General features: G+C 40.9%; 1 protein-coding gene across 50 annotated transcripts in view; it reads left to right on the plus strand.

Annotated features, from left to right (window-relative positions):
* The window catches only part of RIMS1 (regulating synaptic membrane exocytosis 1), a 228,884-nt gene that overhangs the window by 73,477 nt on the left and 136,494 nt on the right, over positions 1–18,913 (plus strand). For 48 of the 50 annotated variants that reach the window (XM_083606964.1, XM_083606986.1, XM_083606965.1 and 45 more), the window contains exons 2-3: positions 7,465–7,678; positions 8,653–8,664. In XM_083606964.1, the coding sequence (XP_083463090.1) occupies positions 7,465–7,678; positions 8,653–8,664 (226 nt within the window). The remainder of the gene's footprint in view (positions 1–7,464; positions 7,679–8,652; positions 8,665–18,913) is intronic. The other 2 variants (XM_083607012.1, XM_083606968.1) reach the window with 1 other exon arrangement.

Consider the following 18,913-nt stretch of genomic DNA (forward strand, 5'->3'; position numbering starts at 1 on the left):
ATATGCTCTGCCCCTGAGCTTATAGCCCCTCTCAAGTAACAGCTTTACATAAGCTTTAGCTGTTACTGTGACTGGGAAGGGGGAAAGGAGTTTCAGACAAGGGCTAATCAAACAAGCTCAACATATTCATTTATTGTGCAGGAGCTCTCTGGAACACCGGAAACCAACCAAAATATTTTCTAAGGGCAGTTAACTTGGGCCATTATGCAGTCTATTAAATTGTCCTCAGCAGGTAGGATAATAAAAGCATTAAACAGATGCAAATTTCAAGATGCATAATAAAAAGTCTTATAACCCCTCTTGGACTTTAAATTAGCTATTGCGTTGCTGTTGCTTGAAGTGCTAATAGCTTATTATTTATGTCCATTAATATGACCCAACCTTCCTCTTTTTCCCATTCAAGCATTAGCTTTTAAACTGAGATGAATCCAGTTCTCAAGAGTATTGCCTGTTTTATTCTGATGGTTCAATGTAGAGTTTTTGGGGAGAATGGTCAGGAGTTGCTTGGTTAGCATTGGAGCCTAACTTCAAACGAGTTGAAACAAACAATTCAGTATCTCCTTCTGGAGGGGCATAGCAGGTGGCCTTTTGCCTCTGCAGTCCATTTCCAATGGCAATATTTGGAATTTAGGATGGTTTGATGCTCTGATATGATGATAATGGGTAGATCACATGCTAAAGGTTTAACTCCTAGACGTCATTTAAAAGGCTCAAATAGCAGGTGACGTGAAAGACCTCTGCCTGAAACCTTGGAAAGATGTTACTGCCAGTGCCCATGAAAGTAAACAATATTGAGTTAGATGGGCAAATACTCCGATCTGGTACAGTGGTACTTCAGGTTACATACGCTTCAGGTTACATACGCTTCAGGTTACAGACTCCGCTAACCCAGAAATAGTGCTTCAGGTTAAGAACTTCGCTTCAGGATGAGAACAGAAATTGTGCTCCGGCGGCGCAGCAGCAGCAGGAGGCCCCATTAGCTAAAGTGGTGCTTCAGGTTAAGAACAGTTTCAGGTTAAGTACGGACCTCCGGAACGAAATAAGTACCGGTACTTAACCCAAGGTACCACTGTATAAGGATATTGCTGCATTCACATCACTGCTGCACACAGTACCTAGGTGGGGGGAGGTGGAGGGGGTACATTGGGTTTGAAGGTGTCCCACCACAGCAGTGGGACCTGCTTGGGATGCAGCCCTGCCCCAGAAGGCCTGGCAGACGGTGGGGAGTCCTACCAGTAGCACTTCTTCCCACTTTGTACATTCAGTGGACAGAAGAGGAATGGGAGAGACCAATGGAGGGACACATAAACACAACATCGCGGTGCAAATGAGGGTTGGAATCATAAAATCTTAGAGTTGGAAGGGACGCAATGGTCATCTAGTTAAAACCCCCTGCAATGCAGGAATCTCAGCTGAAGCATCCATGACATATGGCCATCCAGCCTCTCCAAGGAAGGAGAGTCCACCTGGAGTCCTCTGCCAGTCCTGTGTGCTTAGCGCTGGGTCCCTCTGCTCTCAGCAAATGCTTCAGCACACAGCTAAAAACCTAGAAAGCGGGACCAGGAAAGTGGTGGGCCGCCTGTGGACCACTGAGTACCTCCTAATGACCCCGAAACCAACTATTCTGTGAAGAAACTGATCTGTCCTTCAACCCTAGTAGGTTGATGGTTTGTTCTCTGTGGGTTGTCAGGATTATATGGTCCTAATTTATCAAGACTCTAGAAGTTTTTCTACAGGCTGATACGGATTCACGTAGGAGTAAGTTCCACTGAACGCAGTGAGATGTTCGCTTTTGACCAAATGTGCATAAGATTGTTAGGTTAGTGGGGTTTTTTATATGACTGCTGACTTCTTCAGACTTCTAAAAAATAATAATCGGAATCATTATTTTAAGCACAGACTAGAAACTTGGATATATACCAGCAGGGACTAGAAGGCTATCCAGGTTCTTGCTGTGACTGGTAAACAATTCCATTTTTATCCTACAGTACAGAAAATTATTGCTTATTTCTCTCATAAAACTTGTTCTCGTATTTTGCTAGGAATCAAGTCTCCCCGAATGGAATAATAACTCCAAAGGCGTTATATGATTTAGACCAGGGTGGTCCAATGTGGGGCCCTTGGGCTGCATTTCATGTCATGTCCCTTTGTTACCTTCCCAAAGCCATGTAAGCGAGGGGCTGGGCTTTGGGAAGGAGGTGGGAAGACTCTGACAGCGTCCTAGAGTCCTCCTGCCTTCTTCCCAAAGTCCAGTTAGTGCTCATCCAGCTTTGCAAAGGAGGTGGGAGGGTTTAGGACCTTGCCAGAGCCTTGTGTCTCCTTCCCAAAGCCCGATGCCTCACTTAGCTGGCTTTGGGAAGGCAGTATGAAGGTGTGGGGTGTGTTTGTCAAATTTTGGCCTTGCTCCCCCCCTCTAAGTGACAAGGTAGTGTGCAGCCTGCAGGTTCCACATCAAAGTCCCCTTGCGGCCAGAGCTTTCCAAACTGTGTGTTGTGACACGTTAGTGTGTTGGCTGCAGTGTGTAGGTGTGTCGTGTGAATGCTCCCTGTGCTCCTCCTGGGGCTGGAAAGGGGTTAGTTTAACCTCCAGTTTGCTAGTAAAACTGAATTACTGCGTTCAGAAATGATGCGTGTCTAAAAAGTGCGTCACCAACACGAATAGTTTGGAAAGCTCTGCTTGCGGCCCACTTGGTGTGAAAAGTTGGGCTGCCCTGATGTGTGGCTTTAACTCCTCTTTCTCCTTGATTACTTGTTCAAATCCTGGCAACTATGTGATGGGAAATGAGCAATATAGAAGTAGTTGCTCATTGGCTCCATCTTTTTCTCCCCCAGGTCAGGTGAATGGAATAGAGTGTCCTAGAAAACAGGTGTGGTTGGCTGGCTAGAACCCTTAACAGGAGCACTCTGAATTGCAACATTGCCTATCAGGTCTCACTTCCTAAGAGCTACAAAACATTTCTGGTTCCCCACACTAGATGCTGGCAGTCAGCGGCAGTATGGGATAGCAATGAGCTGAGTATAGATGCTCAAGCAGGTTCTTCTAATGGTTTTGGCACAACCAAGGAAGTTCTCCGTGCACAGACAACCCAGTTTCAAGCCTCTTAGGTTCTGGTAGAGCTGTCGTTTCCCCCGTGGCAATGTCTTTCCTCTGCCAGCTATTTTTAATCAAATTCTGATTCTTTATGTAAGGAAGAAATCCCATTGAACTCGGAAGTTGAAACTTCTAAGGAGTGCGTGGCTGGAATCAATAGTGAAACGTGGGCAGTCTCTGGGCCTGGGAAAAAGAAACCACATGCGATGGAACTTTCAGAAGTGTTTCATCAGCTTTGAGATATAAAAGCTTCAAGCTGAACAAGAATGGCTGTAATAGTTCCTGCTGGCTTGGTCAGAGAGAAGCTTCCTGGTTGAACAGCTGCATGCGATCATTTCGGGAATAATAGTGGGAAGCTTGCATATTTAGCTTGCTTTATTTTAGCTATCATAAATCACTGACTCATAATCGTCCAGTTGTGCCTCTTGAGTCACCAGGGTTTTGAAGCGCCTTTTTCTTTCAATAGGTATGTTGCAGCTTTTGAGATGATGTACAAAAATGAAATTCAACAGTAACCCACTTTGCTGTAAACCTGTTGTGTACCTCCTATGGCTGATCCTTTCCATATCTTGTTAAATAATTGTGAGAAGTGGACTTTTTGGAATTATGCCTGATTCCGGAATGCTCTGCGCATGTAAATCCCTCTCACAATGCCATAGCAGGGCCAGCAGCAGTGTAGTTGCAGTGAACAGGTGCCACCATTATTCTTTTGAGATGAATACAATTGAAGCTCAACCAATAGCTGCAGTCCCTAAGCACATTTGGAAATATGGTTATTGTTCTTCTTTCCTTCTTTAGCCCTTTCAGAGCACTTTAAGATTGTCATCTTTCTCTTAGCAATGTAAGGCAGGTAAGGCTGAGAGAGAGAGAGAGAGAGAGAGAGAGAGAGAGAGAGAGAGAGACTTCTACAAGGCCTCCTAGGAACCTTTACAGTTTCCTCGCATCATATCAGTTGTCCTGAATGCACTGGAAATTAATGGAACTAAAACCATCTTCAGGTGTTCTGGTTGTCAGAACTCCACTCGGCCAAGCTGATAAGGCCTCATCTTCCTCCGAGCTGAGCCTTTGAAATCGCCTCTGACGTGTTTAATGACCTGAGCCTTTGATAAGGCCTCAAGCACATTCTATCCAGTAGGGTTCCCAGCACAGGGAAGAGACGAGAGGTTTGGCTACATTGTAAAGAGTTTTATTTCTAAACTACGCAGAACAGAAAAGACATCCTCTCTCTACTCTCTCTATGAAAGCAGAGAGCAACTGAAACAAAGGAACAAAGGAAACAGGAAACCACTAACGTCACATCCCGTCTCCCTTTCCCATGAGACTTGAAGGTCTCTGGAATGTAAACAGAGTCCTGTGACTTCACGCAGCTGCACAGTGATAAGAACAGAAACTAACAATGGTGCCATGCTTAGTAAAACATGTGAAAGAGAGCCATTCACCATTCTTATTCTTTTATTTATTAATTTATATACCAACCTTATCTTCCAGTGATCTCAAAGTGGTGCACATGGTTCTCCTCCTCCGCATTGCATCTGCACAACAAGCCTGTGAGGTAGGTTAGGCTAAGAGATGGCAGCTGGCCCGAGGTCAGCCAGTGAGCTTCGTGGCTGAATGGGGATTCAAACCCTCTTCTCCCAGGTCCTAGTCCAACACTCTAACCATTATATCACATTGGTTCTCTTGTTGCCCTCCCTGAGCCAGAGTGCAATGTGTTAAGAGAGCACCTGAAGAGTGCTTTTATTTTCAAGCAAAACATGTTTTAGGAGCAAGGTATCCTTAAGGGTGCTTTGTCATTCCAGCTGAATTATCACCAGCAGGGCTCAAAATCTTTCCATGGACGGACAGGGAAATTGACTTGGTGGCTTCTGCAACAGTTAGTGTCAAATGCATATATATTCATCCCATCTTACTCCAAGGAAGTGCTGAGGGAATGTAGATGGTTCTCTCTGCTTCCCCCCCCCCTCACAACAACCCTGTGAGGTAGGTTAGCCTGGGAGATGGTGACTGGCTCAGTGGCAATTTGAAGTCTCATCAGTTCAGTTGGCTCTAACCATTGAACCAAACTAGGTATTTTTAAGCATTTGCAGATATGTCAGCCTTTGTGTGTGGACTGTTTACTCGCTATGTAAACAAGTCCCAAAAAACATCAGTGGGATTAATATGAACTATTGTTATATGCAAAGAGACTCACAAAACATTGTAGAAGTTGTGCTCTTCATCTGCTTACTGTGTTTTGATCTGCTCAAGAACTATAAAAATACTTTCCCCACAAGAACTGGGTATCTCATTCAGTCTTTCTTCCTCCTATAGAAACTCTTACATCAGGCTGGACTTATATTGAAAAGCTGGTTTGACGTAAAATTAGAAATGGAAAACAAATGCTAGGGATGGTTTCTTCTGTGTACACAAATGGAATGCACGAGATACTAGATCTTAGGGCCTGGTTGTGGCTATCTGGTTTCCTTGTGAATATACAAACATGATGGTGGTTACCTGACTGATTCGTTGTGAACAGAAGCTGTTGTTTTGCACACTCCTGTCACAAGCTGAGCGGACAGATGAATAGGCAAATAGCCCCCTCATTTCATGCACACAAATATTCTTACATTTATGAAGAGAGATTTTCAACAGAAGATAAGGCCGTTGTTACCACAAAATTAAAGGCACTTGCTTCTAAGGAAACCTCAGTTCTTTAAAACTGAACAGATGATGGCTATGTGAAATTGCAATCTCTGGTGCCATCTGCTGGGCGACTGTTTTAAGCAAAATGAAAGCCGCTCAAAAATAAGGCAGGCACTTCTGCATACATACACGGGGGATGCCCTACCTAGGTGCACAGAAGTGCAAAAGTTTGTGAATTAAATTAAGTGACTTTAAGAAACAACAACCTGCCTGATAGATGATGACAACAGGGCAACTGGATTGAGAGAGAAGATGCAAATAAAGTGGAGGGATAGCTTTCCCATCTCCAGAATATTATTTATAACAGGCAGAGGCAAACTCGGCCCTCCAGATGTTTTGGGATTACAACTCCCATCATCCCTAGCTAACAGAACCGGTGGTCAGGGATGATGGGAGTTGTAGTCCCAAAACATCTGGAGGGCTGAGTTTGCCTATGCCTGATTTATAATTTCAAATTGCTGAGATTTGGGACTATCAACCCTGTATGCAGCACAACAAGGAAAGCATTGGGTGGGGTGGAAAGGTGCCCTTTATGCCTTCCCCATTCTTGAAACTCACCACCACTCACCACTCCGAGATCTGAACCACACTGCAAGGCTCTTGTAGGCTAGCTGGAGCTGCGAGAAGGGCAGAGGGCATCACTTTGTTTTAAGAGCCACTTGTACTTAAATATTTCCACCCACAGTTGCACATATGATAGTGCTTCTTCCATAACTTTTTGATGGGTTGCAATTTACAGCTTATGATTGGTTTCAGCCATAACAGCAGTTAATGGGTTAAATCGAAAAGTGTATTATTCTGCTATACATTTAAAAAAAATTGTTTGACATAGTGGCGAGTGAGACTGGTGGTGCGTGTGACAGCTTTCACTTTGAAAATGTTATGGATGAAATGATGACAGAGCACTTATGAAAATCTTTAAGGGGAGAGAACCTACGTTTTATTAAATTGAAAGTAATAATCAGTTTGGACAATGACTTCAGGTAAATTTACCTAAGAAGAGGAAGGGTTTTTCTTTGTATGGCATTTGCTATTATCAAATAACTTTTTTGAGGTTTCTACGTCCTGGCAAAAACACAGACATCTGTTTACAGATAGGTAGCCGTGTTGGTCTGCCATAGTCAAAACAAAAAAATATTTTCCTTCCAGTAGCACCTTAAAGACCAACTAAGTTAGTTCTTGGTATGAGCTTTCGTGTGCATGTGCGTGTGTATCTGAAGAAGTGTGCATGCACACGAAAGCTCATACCAAGAACTAACTTAGTTGGTCTTTAAGGTGCTACTGGAAGGAAAATATTTTTTTTGTTTTGACAGACATCTGTGTTGGTCGTACACAGTATTGGGACTCTTCTGAAATCTATAAGTGACCTTTATTTGTTTTGGAAATAGGAGATTTTATTGGTAATTGTTTGCATAAAAAGCAGCTTGCTTGGCTTATGTTAAAGAAACCAATATGAGCAGTTAAAAGTTGCTTTAAGTTGCTAGTACCTCAGGGTGAAGTGTGCATAATAAATAGATAAATAATCCCGCTGTTTGTTTTTCCTTTTAAATAATCAAGAGTGGCACCTGTATTCATGCTTCTGTTTAGCAAATATAGTGAAGACACACATAGTGTGGATTAGTGCTAGGCACTCGATGGGTTAGCTTGTCTTGGTGCTTTTGCTATATAAAAAACCCCTTCTTTTCCTTACAGAAGATTGCACCAACAATTTGAAAGTTACAAAGAGCAAGTCCGAAAAATAGGTGAGGAATCCCGCCGTTACCACGGAGAGCACAAGGACGATGCGCCAACATGTGGAATCTGTCACAAAACTAAGTTTGCCGATGGTTGTGGCCATTTATGCTCCTACTGCCGGACAAAGTTTTGTGCCAGATGTGGAGGACGTGTTTCTCTGCGATCAAACAATGTAAGTTTTCTACTGCATGCAAAACAGAGCAATGTTGATTTCCATCGCTAGAACATCCTACCTGTGCAGATTTTTTTTTTGGCATTGGTTTCCTTTTCTTATTTCCACACCCCAGCTCCTTGAACTTCATTGTTTTGCTCACTCTATATATTTGTTTTCAGAATTCCTCGCTCCATGTTTTGTTTGTGCAAAATCAATTTCAGAAATAAATAAAAGAGGGGACCTATTTTTTTTTTCACTTGAAAATGATTGTGACAGACACAGTAACAAGCTATAATAATGCTTTTCTCATGGAATTCTGCATTAGTATTGTAGAAAAGCTACTTTGATTTATACACCCTGAAAATTGTATATGGTCTTGTGCAGTTGCCAATGACATTTATAGAAAGTAGTGTCACATGCTTGTATACACAACTAATTAATATTTAGAGCAGACCTTTTGGAATTAATGGACCTAAGTTGGTGGTGTTCATTCATTTCAATAGATGTACACTGAGTAGGACGACACTGGAGACCACCCACTGTACTTTACACGTTGCAGAGTCCAAAGGGGGAGCCATATTGCTTCTAGTAGGGACGAAACAATCCAAAATTCTTATGTGTGAGGGGAAAGTGCATCCATTTCTGCCCTGTGGATTTCCAATTTCTCCTACCAGTAGTACATGGTCTCTTGCTCACAGCCTTTTGGATCTCAGCTATTCCATCAAAACTGGAGTATTGAATCCTGATGCATCCATTTCACTATTATTTATTTTATTTTCTGCTAAAATCCTTCAGGTATCTGCCCGTATGTGTGTGGTGCTATAGATATTTTTATTTAAACGTGCTGTTTTCATTTTTGGTAAATCTTATGCTTACAGGAACACAAGAATTGCCTTGTTTATATCTGCCTATTAATGTTTTCCTCCTTTTTCTTTTCTCTCTTTCTTTTATATTTTTCTCCTTTTTCTGCTTCCCTGGATGCTTTCCCAAAGGAGGACAAAGTGGTTAGAATCCATATTTCTTCATATATTATTACAGTGTTCTTTATGTGAAACCAATTAATGCAAATTTGACTAAATGTTCGGTTGTAAAATCCAGATACTAAACTGAGGATATGTGTGTATATATATATATATATATATATATATATATATATATGCAAAATTTTAAGCACAGTAGCTAAACAGCTTTTCCTATTATAAATTTGTATTTTTCATAGCAGTAGAACATGCAGGTAATGCTTTGGGAGGAAGAAATATTATTTATTACAACCTCTTTTTACATTACATAGGAAATCAATATATCAAATTCATAATTTGACAGGGAATAGTAGTAAAGTTATTTCTTTGTGAAATTGAAAGGTATCTAATTCTGGTTTTTAACTTTGTTGCTGTAAATGACTTTAATTGTCAAATCACATATATAGATATTCAAACCATCACACTGTGAACGTTATTTTTTTAAGGTAGATTTTCTGGGAAATCTAACCAATAATTTTTATTTTTATTTTTTTAAAATAAAAGTCCAATATGTACTTCTAAACATCTACTCTCTCTGCAAATCATATGGCATGTAATATGAATGTTTAAAAATCACCTTTCTTATTTCCTCAATATGCCTGTTGGTGTGGGGAAAATAAAATTTAAAAGGTTAATGAAGATGCCTCATGAAAATTGAGTGCACACTGTAGAACCAAGACGGAGAATCCGCAACTCTCTAAGTGTTTTTGAACTAAAACTCCCATCAGCCCCATCCCCATTCTAGCCACTACGGCAGGCAACTCGTCTTTTGAGAACTCCTGGGAAGATTCTAAAGAATTCAGGTTCTATTGACGCAATGTGAATAGCAGTTTGTGCGGGAGGACTAATATCCCTTTTTAAGGTTCAGGGAGTGGTTGGACTTTCAGAAGATGGGCATTTCATTTTAGTCAGTTTATTCATTCTAAATTAGTAGCCACATTTCTTAGCTATATGTGTTGGCCAAACGCAGAAAATGGTTACCATGGAAGACCATTGCTGTGTAACACGCCATCTTGGAAGCTGAAAATATATACTGTTTAGGGATTAACCAGGACCAGATTAATTTCCCCCCTCTTAAATTTGGGACAGAAAAAAGTACAAATGTATATACCTTGAGCTATAATCCTAAGTATACTTCTCAAAAAGCAATTCCTGTTGAGCTTCATGCAACTTAATCCTTGAAGAAAGCATATTTAGGATTGGGCTACCAGTTTAACTAAAATGAACTGAGATCTCTAAGATCACAACCGGATAACTAGAATGAGGACCTACTGAAACACTGGTGCATCTGGGCCTTTATGAAAATACCCATAAGATATTACCAAATGCTCTCTTCAGATGCTCTCTTCAACACGTATATTGTTGGTAGTGGTGGCGGATGGAACAGGATCACTTAGCATACACGTGAAAGGCACTGAAGGGATTCTTTGGATCCCAACCTACATACGTTGATGTTTGCAAGGAGTTAATAACTACTGGTATTAAAATAATTTGGATATATACTGCGCATTAAATCACCTTCACTTTGGACAAGTGCTTGGAGCTGTTTCTGCTAACGAGAATCTGCCTAGACGTCTTTTCTTTTAGATCTCCACCAGTTTCCTTCCTTTACATGTAGCAATCCTACATCTTCAGTACATATGCAGACGTCATTGCCTTAAGACAGGGGTTGTCAGCCTGGTCCCTACTGCCCACTAGTGGGTGTTTCAGGATTCTAGGCGGGCGGTAGGGGGTTCTACGGCACAAGCTGAATCCTCCTTCCATCAAGCCCTGGTGGGCGGTAAGGAAATTTTACCATCAAGAAAGAAGCATTAGTGGGTGGTAGATATAAAAAGTTTGACTACCCCTGCCTTAAGACATCCTCTTGTCAAGCCAGACCTGTTCAGCTGAATGTATTAATTGATGCTATTCAGTAAAGCGCCTCTGAAAATGTGCTGCTTTGTTTTGCTGTCTTAAGCAGAGTGGTTTACAATTAATAGTTTGTAGGCCACAGTATTCTGAGATGCTAACATAGTCACTGTATTTATGAAAGTGTCCCAAGAGAAGAAAAGGCACAAATCCAAATGCCATCGTCTAATCAGTGCCCAGATGGTCAAGGCTTTAGTCTCAAAACCAGCGGCAAATCTTGGCTATTGATCCATTCGTGGCTCTAGAAATGTGAACTCTGATGGTGAGAAGCCTCACTTTAAAAGGGAGCTAAACCTCTTGGGGTTTGATAAGTATCGCCCAGGTTTCTGAACGTGTTTAACTTTCAAGGATAATACTGTACAATGTGGTCAATTGTGACACCAGGCTGGGGACCCAACCATGCTGTTTAAGGGGCATGAAACAAACAATTGAGTTGGACTACTTATTTGAAGCATCGTGACTTCTGTTTGCTCACCACTAGGGCATGTATGCAATCATTGCTGGCCAAAGGGCAGCCTCCTTTTTTGGTTAATGTGAAGGTCTGGGCTTCATAATTAGAAGTTAGCAAGAAGTACTAAGGATCATCAATTTGATCAGTAGTGAAATGGCTGTACTTTGTGCAGATAGCAATGCTGTAGCAAGATGAGATCAAAGACATTCTGTGTTGGATACGGCTAGCAAATATAACTTTATTTCTTCCGTCTGTGGAGTAGGAATACCACTTTAATCATTTGGAGAAAAAAACGTGGCCACTTCTAATTTACATGAATGTGCATTTTCCCATGTCATTTGCCATTATAAGATTACAGTGACTGTAATCCTATGCATGTTTACTCAGAAGTAAATCCCATTAGCTTCAATGGGGTTTAATCCCAGGCCACTGTATACAGCCATACTTACCTGGGAATAAGCCCCACTGAATTGAATTGGATGTATATTTGAGTAGACATGGCTATGATTCTGCTGTTAGTTTGATAAATAAGTAGACTTTTCAATATTCACTACTGGCTAAATTTATTTGCAGTTTTTGTATATTAAGGAGAACGTGTATAATAGCAGAATAATTTCCTGAAAACAACATGATTATTAGAGATGGATGTAATCTGTTATTTCTCTCTCTTTTTTGTTATAAAGAACTTTAATCCTCATCCAGGATTAAAACTGTGTATTTTTAGTACTGCTGTGTCCTAGATAAAATATATTTCCCCTGTATGTGTTATACATGCCTTATAGTATTTGGAAAATACTTGCTTTGTGCAGTATTTTTCTGCTGATCCATATATTAGTGTTGCATTCAACTAAACCATTTATTATTATTATTATTATTATTATTATTATTATTATTATTATTATTATTATTTCCAGTTTCTACAGATAGTCAAACAAATGCTAAGAGAGGCTATAGGGATAGTGTTGCTGCTTTCAAAGTTTTGCATTTTTTAAATGTGTTGAATTCAGAGATAGACTTTGGGAATTGTGGGTTGTATGCAACAATTTGATTAGTTCAAAGACTTGTGCTTGTGAAATAGAACTTTCCTCTTCTCCTCCCCTGTGTGCCCCTGCCAAGTTTGTATTTGTTTTCCACCGAATCCTCTGGAGCAGATTTTGGGGAAATGCAAGGAGAGGGAGGGCCGGCGCAGTCATTAGGCGGGGTGAGGCAGCTGCCTCGGGCATCAGAAGCCCCTGAGGTGTCGCCTGCCCATTTCCACCAGGATCTTTCCAAAATCGCACGAGATATTGTGGAGGGTGCAAGATCTTATTTGAAATAGAAGCGATCATTTCATGTGCATCCTTTTGTAGTGAATTTCCCACTTAACTTTGATTGTTTCTATCAACTAGGAGGCCTTAACAAACTCAGTTCTTTCGTTTTGAATGATAGAAACCCATGGCAATAACAGTATTACCTTATATAACATTTTGGGGAAGTAGTAAACCAGAAATGGGAAACTGTCACGCTAGGTGGGTTGAGCTATATCCAGGTTGAGTCAGGAGTTTCTTGTACCTGTTCCTCTATAAGTTCTTGTCTCACTTCCTGAATAGTGTGCCCTAAGCTCCCCATAACAAATGATTGAATGTGGTGATTCCAAACATAGGGGGTACAGTGTCAACCAGCGTTGCAAGTGCTGCTCCTCTTGTTGGATCTTAGCAGTAAAGTTAGTCTTCTGTCCAGTTAGCTTTTTGTCCTGGCTTCTTCTCTTAAATAACCTGCCAAAAATGATACTGCAAATAGTATGTGAGAACTACTATCTCTTTTGGTTATCTAGGGGTTACTTAGACTTAGTGAGCTATCAGTTATTTAGATTACGTAGCAATGACTTATGCTGATGTGACAAACTTCAAAGGAATAGAGTTTGTTCAAAAAGAATAGCCATGTGTCCTACTTTACCGAAGATGGTCTTCTATTAAACTAGTCCAACTATGGGTTATTGATAAATAACTTTCAGAATGCAGAGCGGACACCTTGAACAATTAACTTGAACAGTAGACTGAGCAGGCATGCAAATAATCTCATTAGCCTACTGCACTATGCTGAGAAATATTGTGTTTCTATTTATAGTAATTGTTATTTCTAAATTTGATTTTTTAACCTATAATTTAGCGTATGATAAATGTTTGTGAACCTGTGCCCTCTTTTGTCCTCTCCCTTGGTGATATGTGGCTATCCTAGCTAAAAATGTTTATTGTGGCATACATATCTGTGGTTTCATAAGATTATACAGTGGTACCTTGGTTCTCGAACTTAATCTGTTCAGGAGTCCGTTCAACTCCTGAAACGGTTCAAAAACCAAGGCACAGCTTCTGATTAGCTACAGGAGCTTCCTGTACTGAATCAGAAGCCGTGGAAACCGCGTCGGATGTTCAGCTTCTGAAAAACGTTTGCAAACCGGAACACTCACTTTCGGGTTTGCAGCGTTCGGGAGCCAAAACGTCCAAGTACCAAGGTGTTCGAGAACCAAGGTACAACTGTATAGGGTAAAAACTCACCACCCTCCCTGGTTTTACAGTGAGGCCAAAAGATAGAGCAATAGTTCCCAACCCTTCCCCACTACAGACCACCTTAAAGATTACTCAAGGTTTTGGCAGATTACTTAAATATATATGCCTGCTATAGCAATGGTAATACGCTGTGCTAGATGTTGTATAATTTTTAATGGTATTGTCTTTCTTTCTTTCTTTCTTTCTTTCTTTCTTTCTTTCTTTCTTTCTTTCTTTCTTCTTTGATTTCTTGTGTTTTATTTTATCACCATTTGAATTCCATAGAATTTAAACCACAATACAATAAAACACAATGTAAAAAACAAAAGAAGCAATAGATAATTAAAAATCCAAATGCATATTTAATATGGACATGCCACAGACCAGCTGAATAAGCCTCATGGACCACTGGTGGTCTGCAGACCGCAGTTCAGAAATCCCTGGACTAGAGCAATAATTGTAATAACTGAATGCAAGATACATAATTGAATTCAAGATGCAAGTAGAGTGGGTTTTACTCATCCTCATCTCTTGGTCACTTGTGTTAATTTAGCATAGTAGGGAAGAAAGTTAGTATAGATGCCTGAAGTGGGAAAACTACTTTCAATATTGAGAGAACCATTCCCAATGCTTGCTGAGCCCAAGTTCTTCAGTATCAAATAAGGAACAGTACTAATGTAATGCAGGTGGCGCTGTGGGTAAAACCTCAGCGCCTAGGACTTGCTGATCGCATGGTCGGCGGTTCGAATCCCCGCGGCGGGGTGAGCTCCCGTCAATCGGTCCCAGCTCCTGCCCACTTAGCAGTTCGAAAGCACCCCTAAGTGCAAGTAGATAAATAGGGACCGCTTTATAGCAGGAAGGTAAACGGCGTTTCCATGTGCTGCTCTGGTGCCGGTTCGCCAGAGCAGCTTCGTCACGCTGGCCACATGACCCGGAAGTGTCTGCGGACAGCGCTGGCTCCCGGCCTCTAGAGTGAGATGAGCGCACAACCCTAGAGTCTGTCAAGACTGGCCCGTATGGGCAGGGGTACCTTTACCTTTACTTACTAATGTAACTGCTTCACATCAGAGCTTTCTATTGGAAACTTGCATTGCAACTCTAAGGACAGTAACAGAAAGTCGTGAGAGATTTAAAGACTACTGATTTCAAAACGAATGCACCTTTGAAGGATATGATTACGCTTTTGCTTCTCTGTTTTCTGATCAGTAGCAGCTTGTTACCGTTAGGAGTCTTTTTAAAAGCGCGCGCACACACACATATTTCAGTCTACTTTTACTTCTTCAGATTATTATTATTGTCTAGTGATTTATATAAATGCCACTTTCGTTCTTACTTCAAAGTATTTACGTAATTCATCCTTGTCTGCATCGCCACATTTACTCCTTCCAACTCTCTTCATTTGTTCTTTCCCCCAGTTGTGTATGTTAGATTATAATCTATCTATCATCTTTGTTTATGAGACACTACTTGATTCCATGTACATCAGTGATGCTTTATAATTTATATATAGGCATCTTAAGAATTTAGGGTGACATAGTTTGGGATTCCTCTATGCCATCTTTACAACTGTATGGTATAGATTAAGCTGAAAGGGAGTGGTTGGCCAAGGTGACAATTATCCTTTATGGCTGACCTGAAATTTTCAGGCTGGCTACAGATAGGGACACGGGTGGTGCTGTGGACTAAACCACTGAACCTAAGGCTTGCTGATTGGAAGGTCAGTAGTTCAAATCCCCGCAACGGGGTGAGCTCCCGTTGCTTGGTCCCTGCTCCTGCCAACCTAGCAGTTTGAAAGCATGTCAAAGTGCAAGTAGATAAATAGGTACCACTCTGGCAGGAAGGTAAACGGCATTTCCGTTCGCTGCTCTGGTTTGCCAGAAGCGGCTTAGTCATGCTGGTCACATGACCTAGAAAAATTGTCTGTGGACAAACGTCAGCTCCCTCGGCCAGTAAAGCAAAATGAGCACCACAATCCCAGAGTCGTTTGCGACTGGACTTTACTGTCAGAGGTCCTTTACCTCTACCTTTTTTTTTTTTTTTACAGATGGCCATTGTTTTAGAGACTTGAATTCAGTAATGGCAGAGTTGGTGATACACATTTGTTCGCTTTTTTCTGCCCAACTGTTGTCGCTGGTTAAAAATAATGCATATATTTTAGTAGAGCTTCAATAACCTGTAAAACCTATTTACAGTATTTCCTGCTTATTCAAGTGACCAGCAATTCTTCCTTTCCCTTCTCTCTCACACTAGAGCTGATGCAATCTCTCATTTCTTCATAATGTGGAACTTTCCAGATCTTGGCTCTCCGGGTGTGATTGGCTCTTCAGCCAGATTGTTTGTATGCAGTACTGCTCTGAAGTCTAGAGAAGGAAAAGTAAAGGGATAAACTTAATCTTGCATGCAATTATCAGCTACTACCAAATATTACAATGTCTCTACAGCAGGGATGGGGAACCAGGGACCTTCCAGGTGTTGTTGGGTGCCAACTCCCACCAGCCCCAGCTTGCATGATCAGAGATGATGAGAGTTGTTGTCCAGCAACATCTCAAGGGGGAACGTTCCCTACCTTTGCTTTATTCTAATGGTTGAAGTCAAAGCCAACTTTGAATGAGCTGCTGGCTCTTCTCAAGCTGCTATAGAGATGTGAGTGAGTTGTCAAATGAAAGCACATATTTCTGAAATTGGGTGGTGCTAAATTTGACAACCTTTCTGAAAGCACAACAGGAACTTGGGTAATGAAAAGGTAGAAGAAGACTATGACCTTTGAGATGTCCCATCCATCGCATGAGCTGCTGGGTCACAGACGCCCCAGAGGTCAGAGAAATGAGAACCTACAGCTATTGGTTTAGCTGTTGTGGTGCCATGAATATTAAGATATTAAACTACCAGCATGAGGGAAATAAGGAGTCATGATCTTTTGTCAGAAAGGAGTATGAGGAAGTGAAGAGACAGTACTGATGCACTTGTGTTCAGTTAAGCTGAGTATGTGAAAGGGGTGCATGAGTGATTATGTGTATGAATAGGGTGAACAGCAGGTGTATGAATGCAGTGAATGAGAGTGCAAGATCTGAATGAGGTAAATGGTGAATGTAAGTGTAGCATAGGCAATGACATGGAAGTACAAACAATATATATCTATCAGTGAATTTTCACGGCTCTACTGGTTGAAATGTAATTAGAAAACAAATTCCATACATGAGAATAAGACAGGTTATATGTAAGAAAGTAAGGGCTAACTAAATTTAAGGTTTCTTGGAGGTTCCTGCTTTACCTTGCTTTTTGTTATTAAGTACAAATCAGTTGTTTTTAGATCAACAATGGCTGCAATGCACATTTAGATGACTGAGTGATGCTTGGGGAACATTGGAGATGCAAAAATTTCCAGAAAATGGAAAGCAGGGAAATAAAAGCAAAGCAAACTTTCCTTAAATCTTCACACTTCCGGTTGATCTCCCACATATTTCCCAAGTTCTGTGACTTTTTCTGAAAAAAACATGAATATTATCTCTTGTTCTCATTTAAGCCTCTGCTGTGGGATCAGTCTTTCCCCCTCTCATCCTCTGCTAGAGCTGTGCACTAAAACACTTTGAAACCTGGAGTAACTGGCTTCTGACCTCCACAAGAATTAGTTGTGCCATTTTGTCTTCTTGTACTTTTGTGAGAAAATGTACAGGTTCCCCCAATACAGACAGTCCTAATTTTCCCTTTGTCAGAAAGTCCTCAGATGTGCTTCTCTTTGGTCTCTGCTCTTAGCTATTGTGGCCTGTTACTTTTCATATCTCAGCGCTTAGATTTCTTATTCCCAGTCAGCCAATTGTTTAATTCAGCCTATGGAACGGATTTGACAAACCTTGCTGTTGCAAGTATTTATTATTAAATGTGAATCAAAGGTTTTTAACGAATAATGATCATCGTGTACGGTTTTGCTGAGTTGCATTGTTTAAGACGGCTGGCTGATTGGCAGGCTTTTACTGAGCTTTGCAAACTCATAAGCCACAAGTACCTTATTTCTAGTAGGTCTTTTGCTATTCCTCTTTTCCTTCAACGATTTCTTTATATCAACATGGAAATTAATCTCTACTCAGGATTGATATTCCCTTGTGTTCCTAAGCGTTGCCATGCATCGGCTTTCTTAAATGATTTAATCTTTCACTACTGTGTGACACCACTGCCATTTTTAACAAGGTCATTTTTATCCAGAGAATGCCTGCCTTCTCTAGGCCTTTTCCATGAAATGTGGATCTCCAGCCTCTGAACATAGGGTTACCTTTTACCCCTAAACTGAGGCACCTGCAAATCATGACCTCCTGGGGAGAGCATTCTATATCCACTTGGTGTCAACAAGACTCCATGAACAAAATCTTGATTATCATATTTGAAAAGGTGGTGACATTTTTAGTGATATGGAGTGATCACTCACATCTTCCCTCCAGCCTAGAACATACATTCATGTTTTGGATGGCAGCCCATTATATGCCTCCCATTGTGTGAGTTTTGTGCTTGTTTTTGGTAATACCCAGCCACATTAATACAGGTAAGTGCCAGAGAGCTGAATGGATTGCTAATACATAAAGCAAAATTCTAATCTCACTTAAACTTAGTATCATAGAAATAGCTATTTTGAACCATAGACTCTCATTACCATCTAACTTCTCCAGATCTCATTCTTCTGCACTTCTTTTCCTTTCCTTTTCCCCCTTGCCTAACCAGAAGTCCTTTCCTTCTTCCATGTTTGACCTGCCAGTGTAATAACTTAAGATCACGGTTTCTCTTAAATTGTTGCAAACGACAATTTACAGACTGGTTGTCAAAGGTATTTTTTGATGCATCATAAAATATTTTTGATATCCCTATACTGGCGCAAAACACACCACAGCATTTTCCTGTCCTGATCTCCTTCTTTCTCAGCGTCCAAGTTTTCCATGTTAATCTCACGATGCTCTACCCTTTTCCTAGCCTTCCCCAACAAATTTAACTAACCAAAACCCTTACATCCCCTTTTTCTTCCCCAAAGTACATTGCTTCTCCTCCAGCTTTCTTTTTTGAAATCGTAAGATATCCACTCAGATTTATTGTAGAGCACTGATACTTTCTCTCCCCCTTCCTCAAATCTTCCACCCCAGATTTACTGAGTTGCCCTTGTGCTCGGTAGCACAGATAGCACAGACTTAATCAACTTAGCCTCAGACCTTTGCATCTGGAACAAGAGGTGGGAGAGAATTATGAAAAGACCATGGACACCCCAGAAGGTAGGAGCAACAAAGGTGAAAGTTGGGGAGGGGGGAGCCCTTTGTTGTCCCTTTGCAGTAATGTTTGTTAACAGATTCATGCAGCATTCACATATTAGTCT

The sequence above is a fragment of the Podarcis filfolensis genome (genome assembly GCF_964270895.1).
Source record: "Podarcis filfolensis genome assembly, chromosome: 3".
Taxonomy (NCBI): Eukaryota; Metazoa; Chordata; class Lepidosauria; order Squamata; family Lacertidae; genus Podarcis; species Podarcis filfolensis.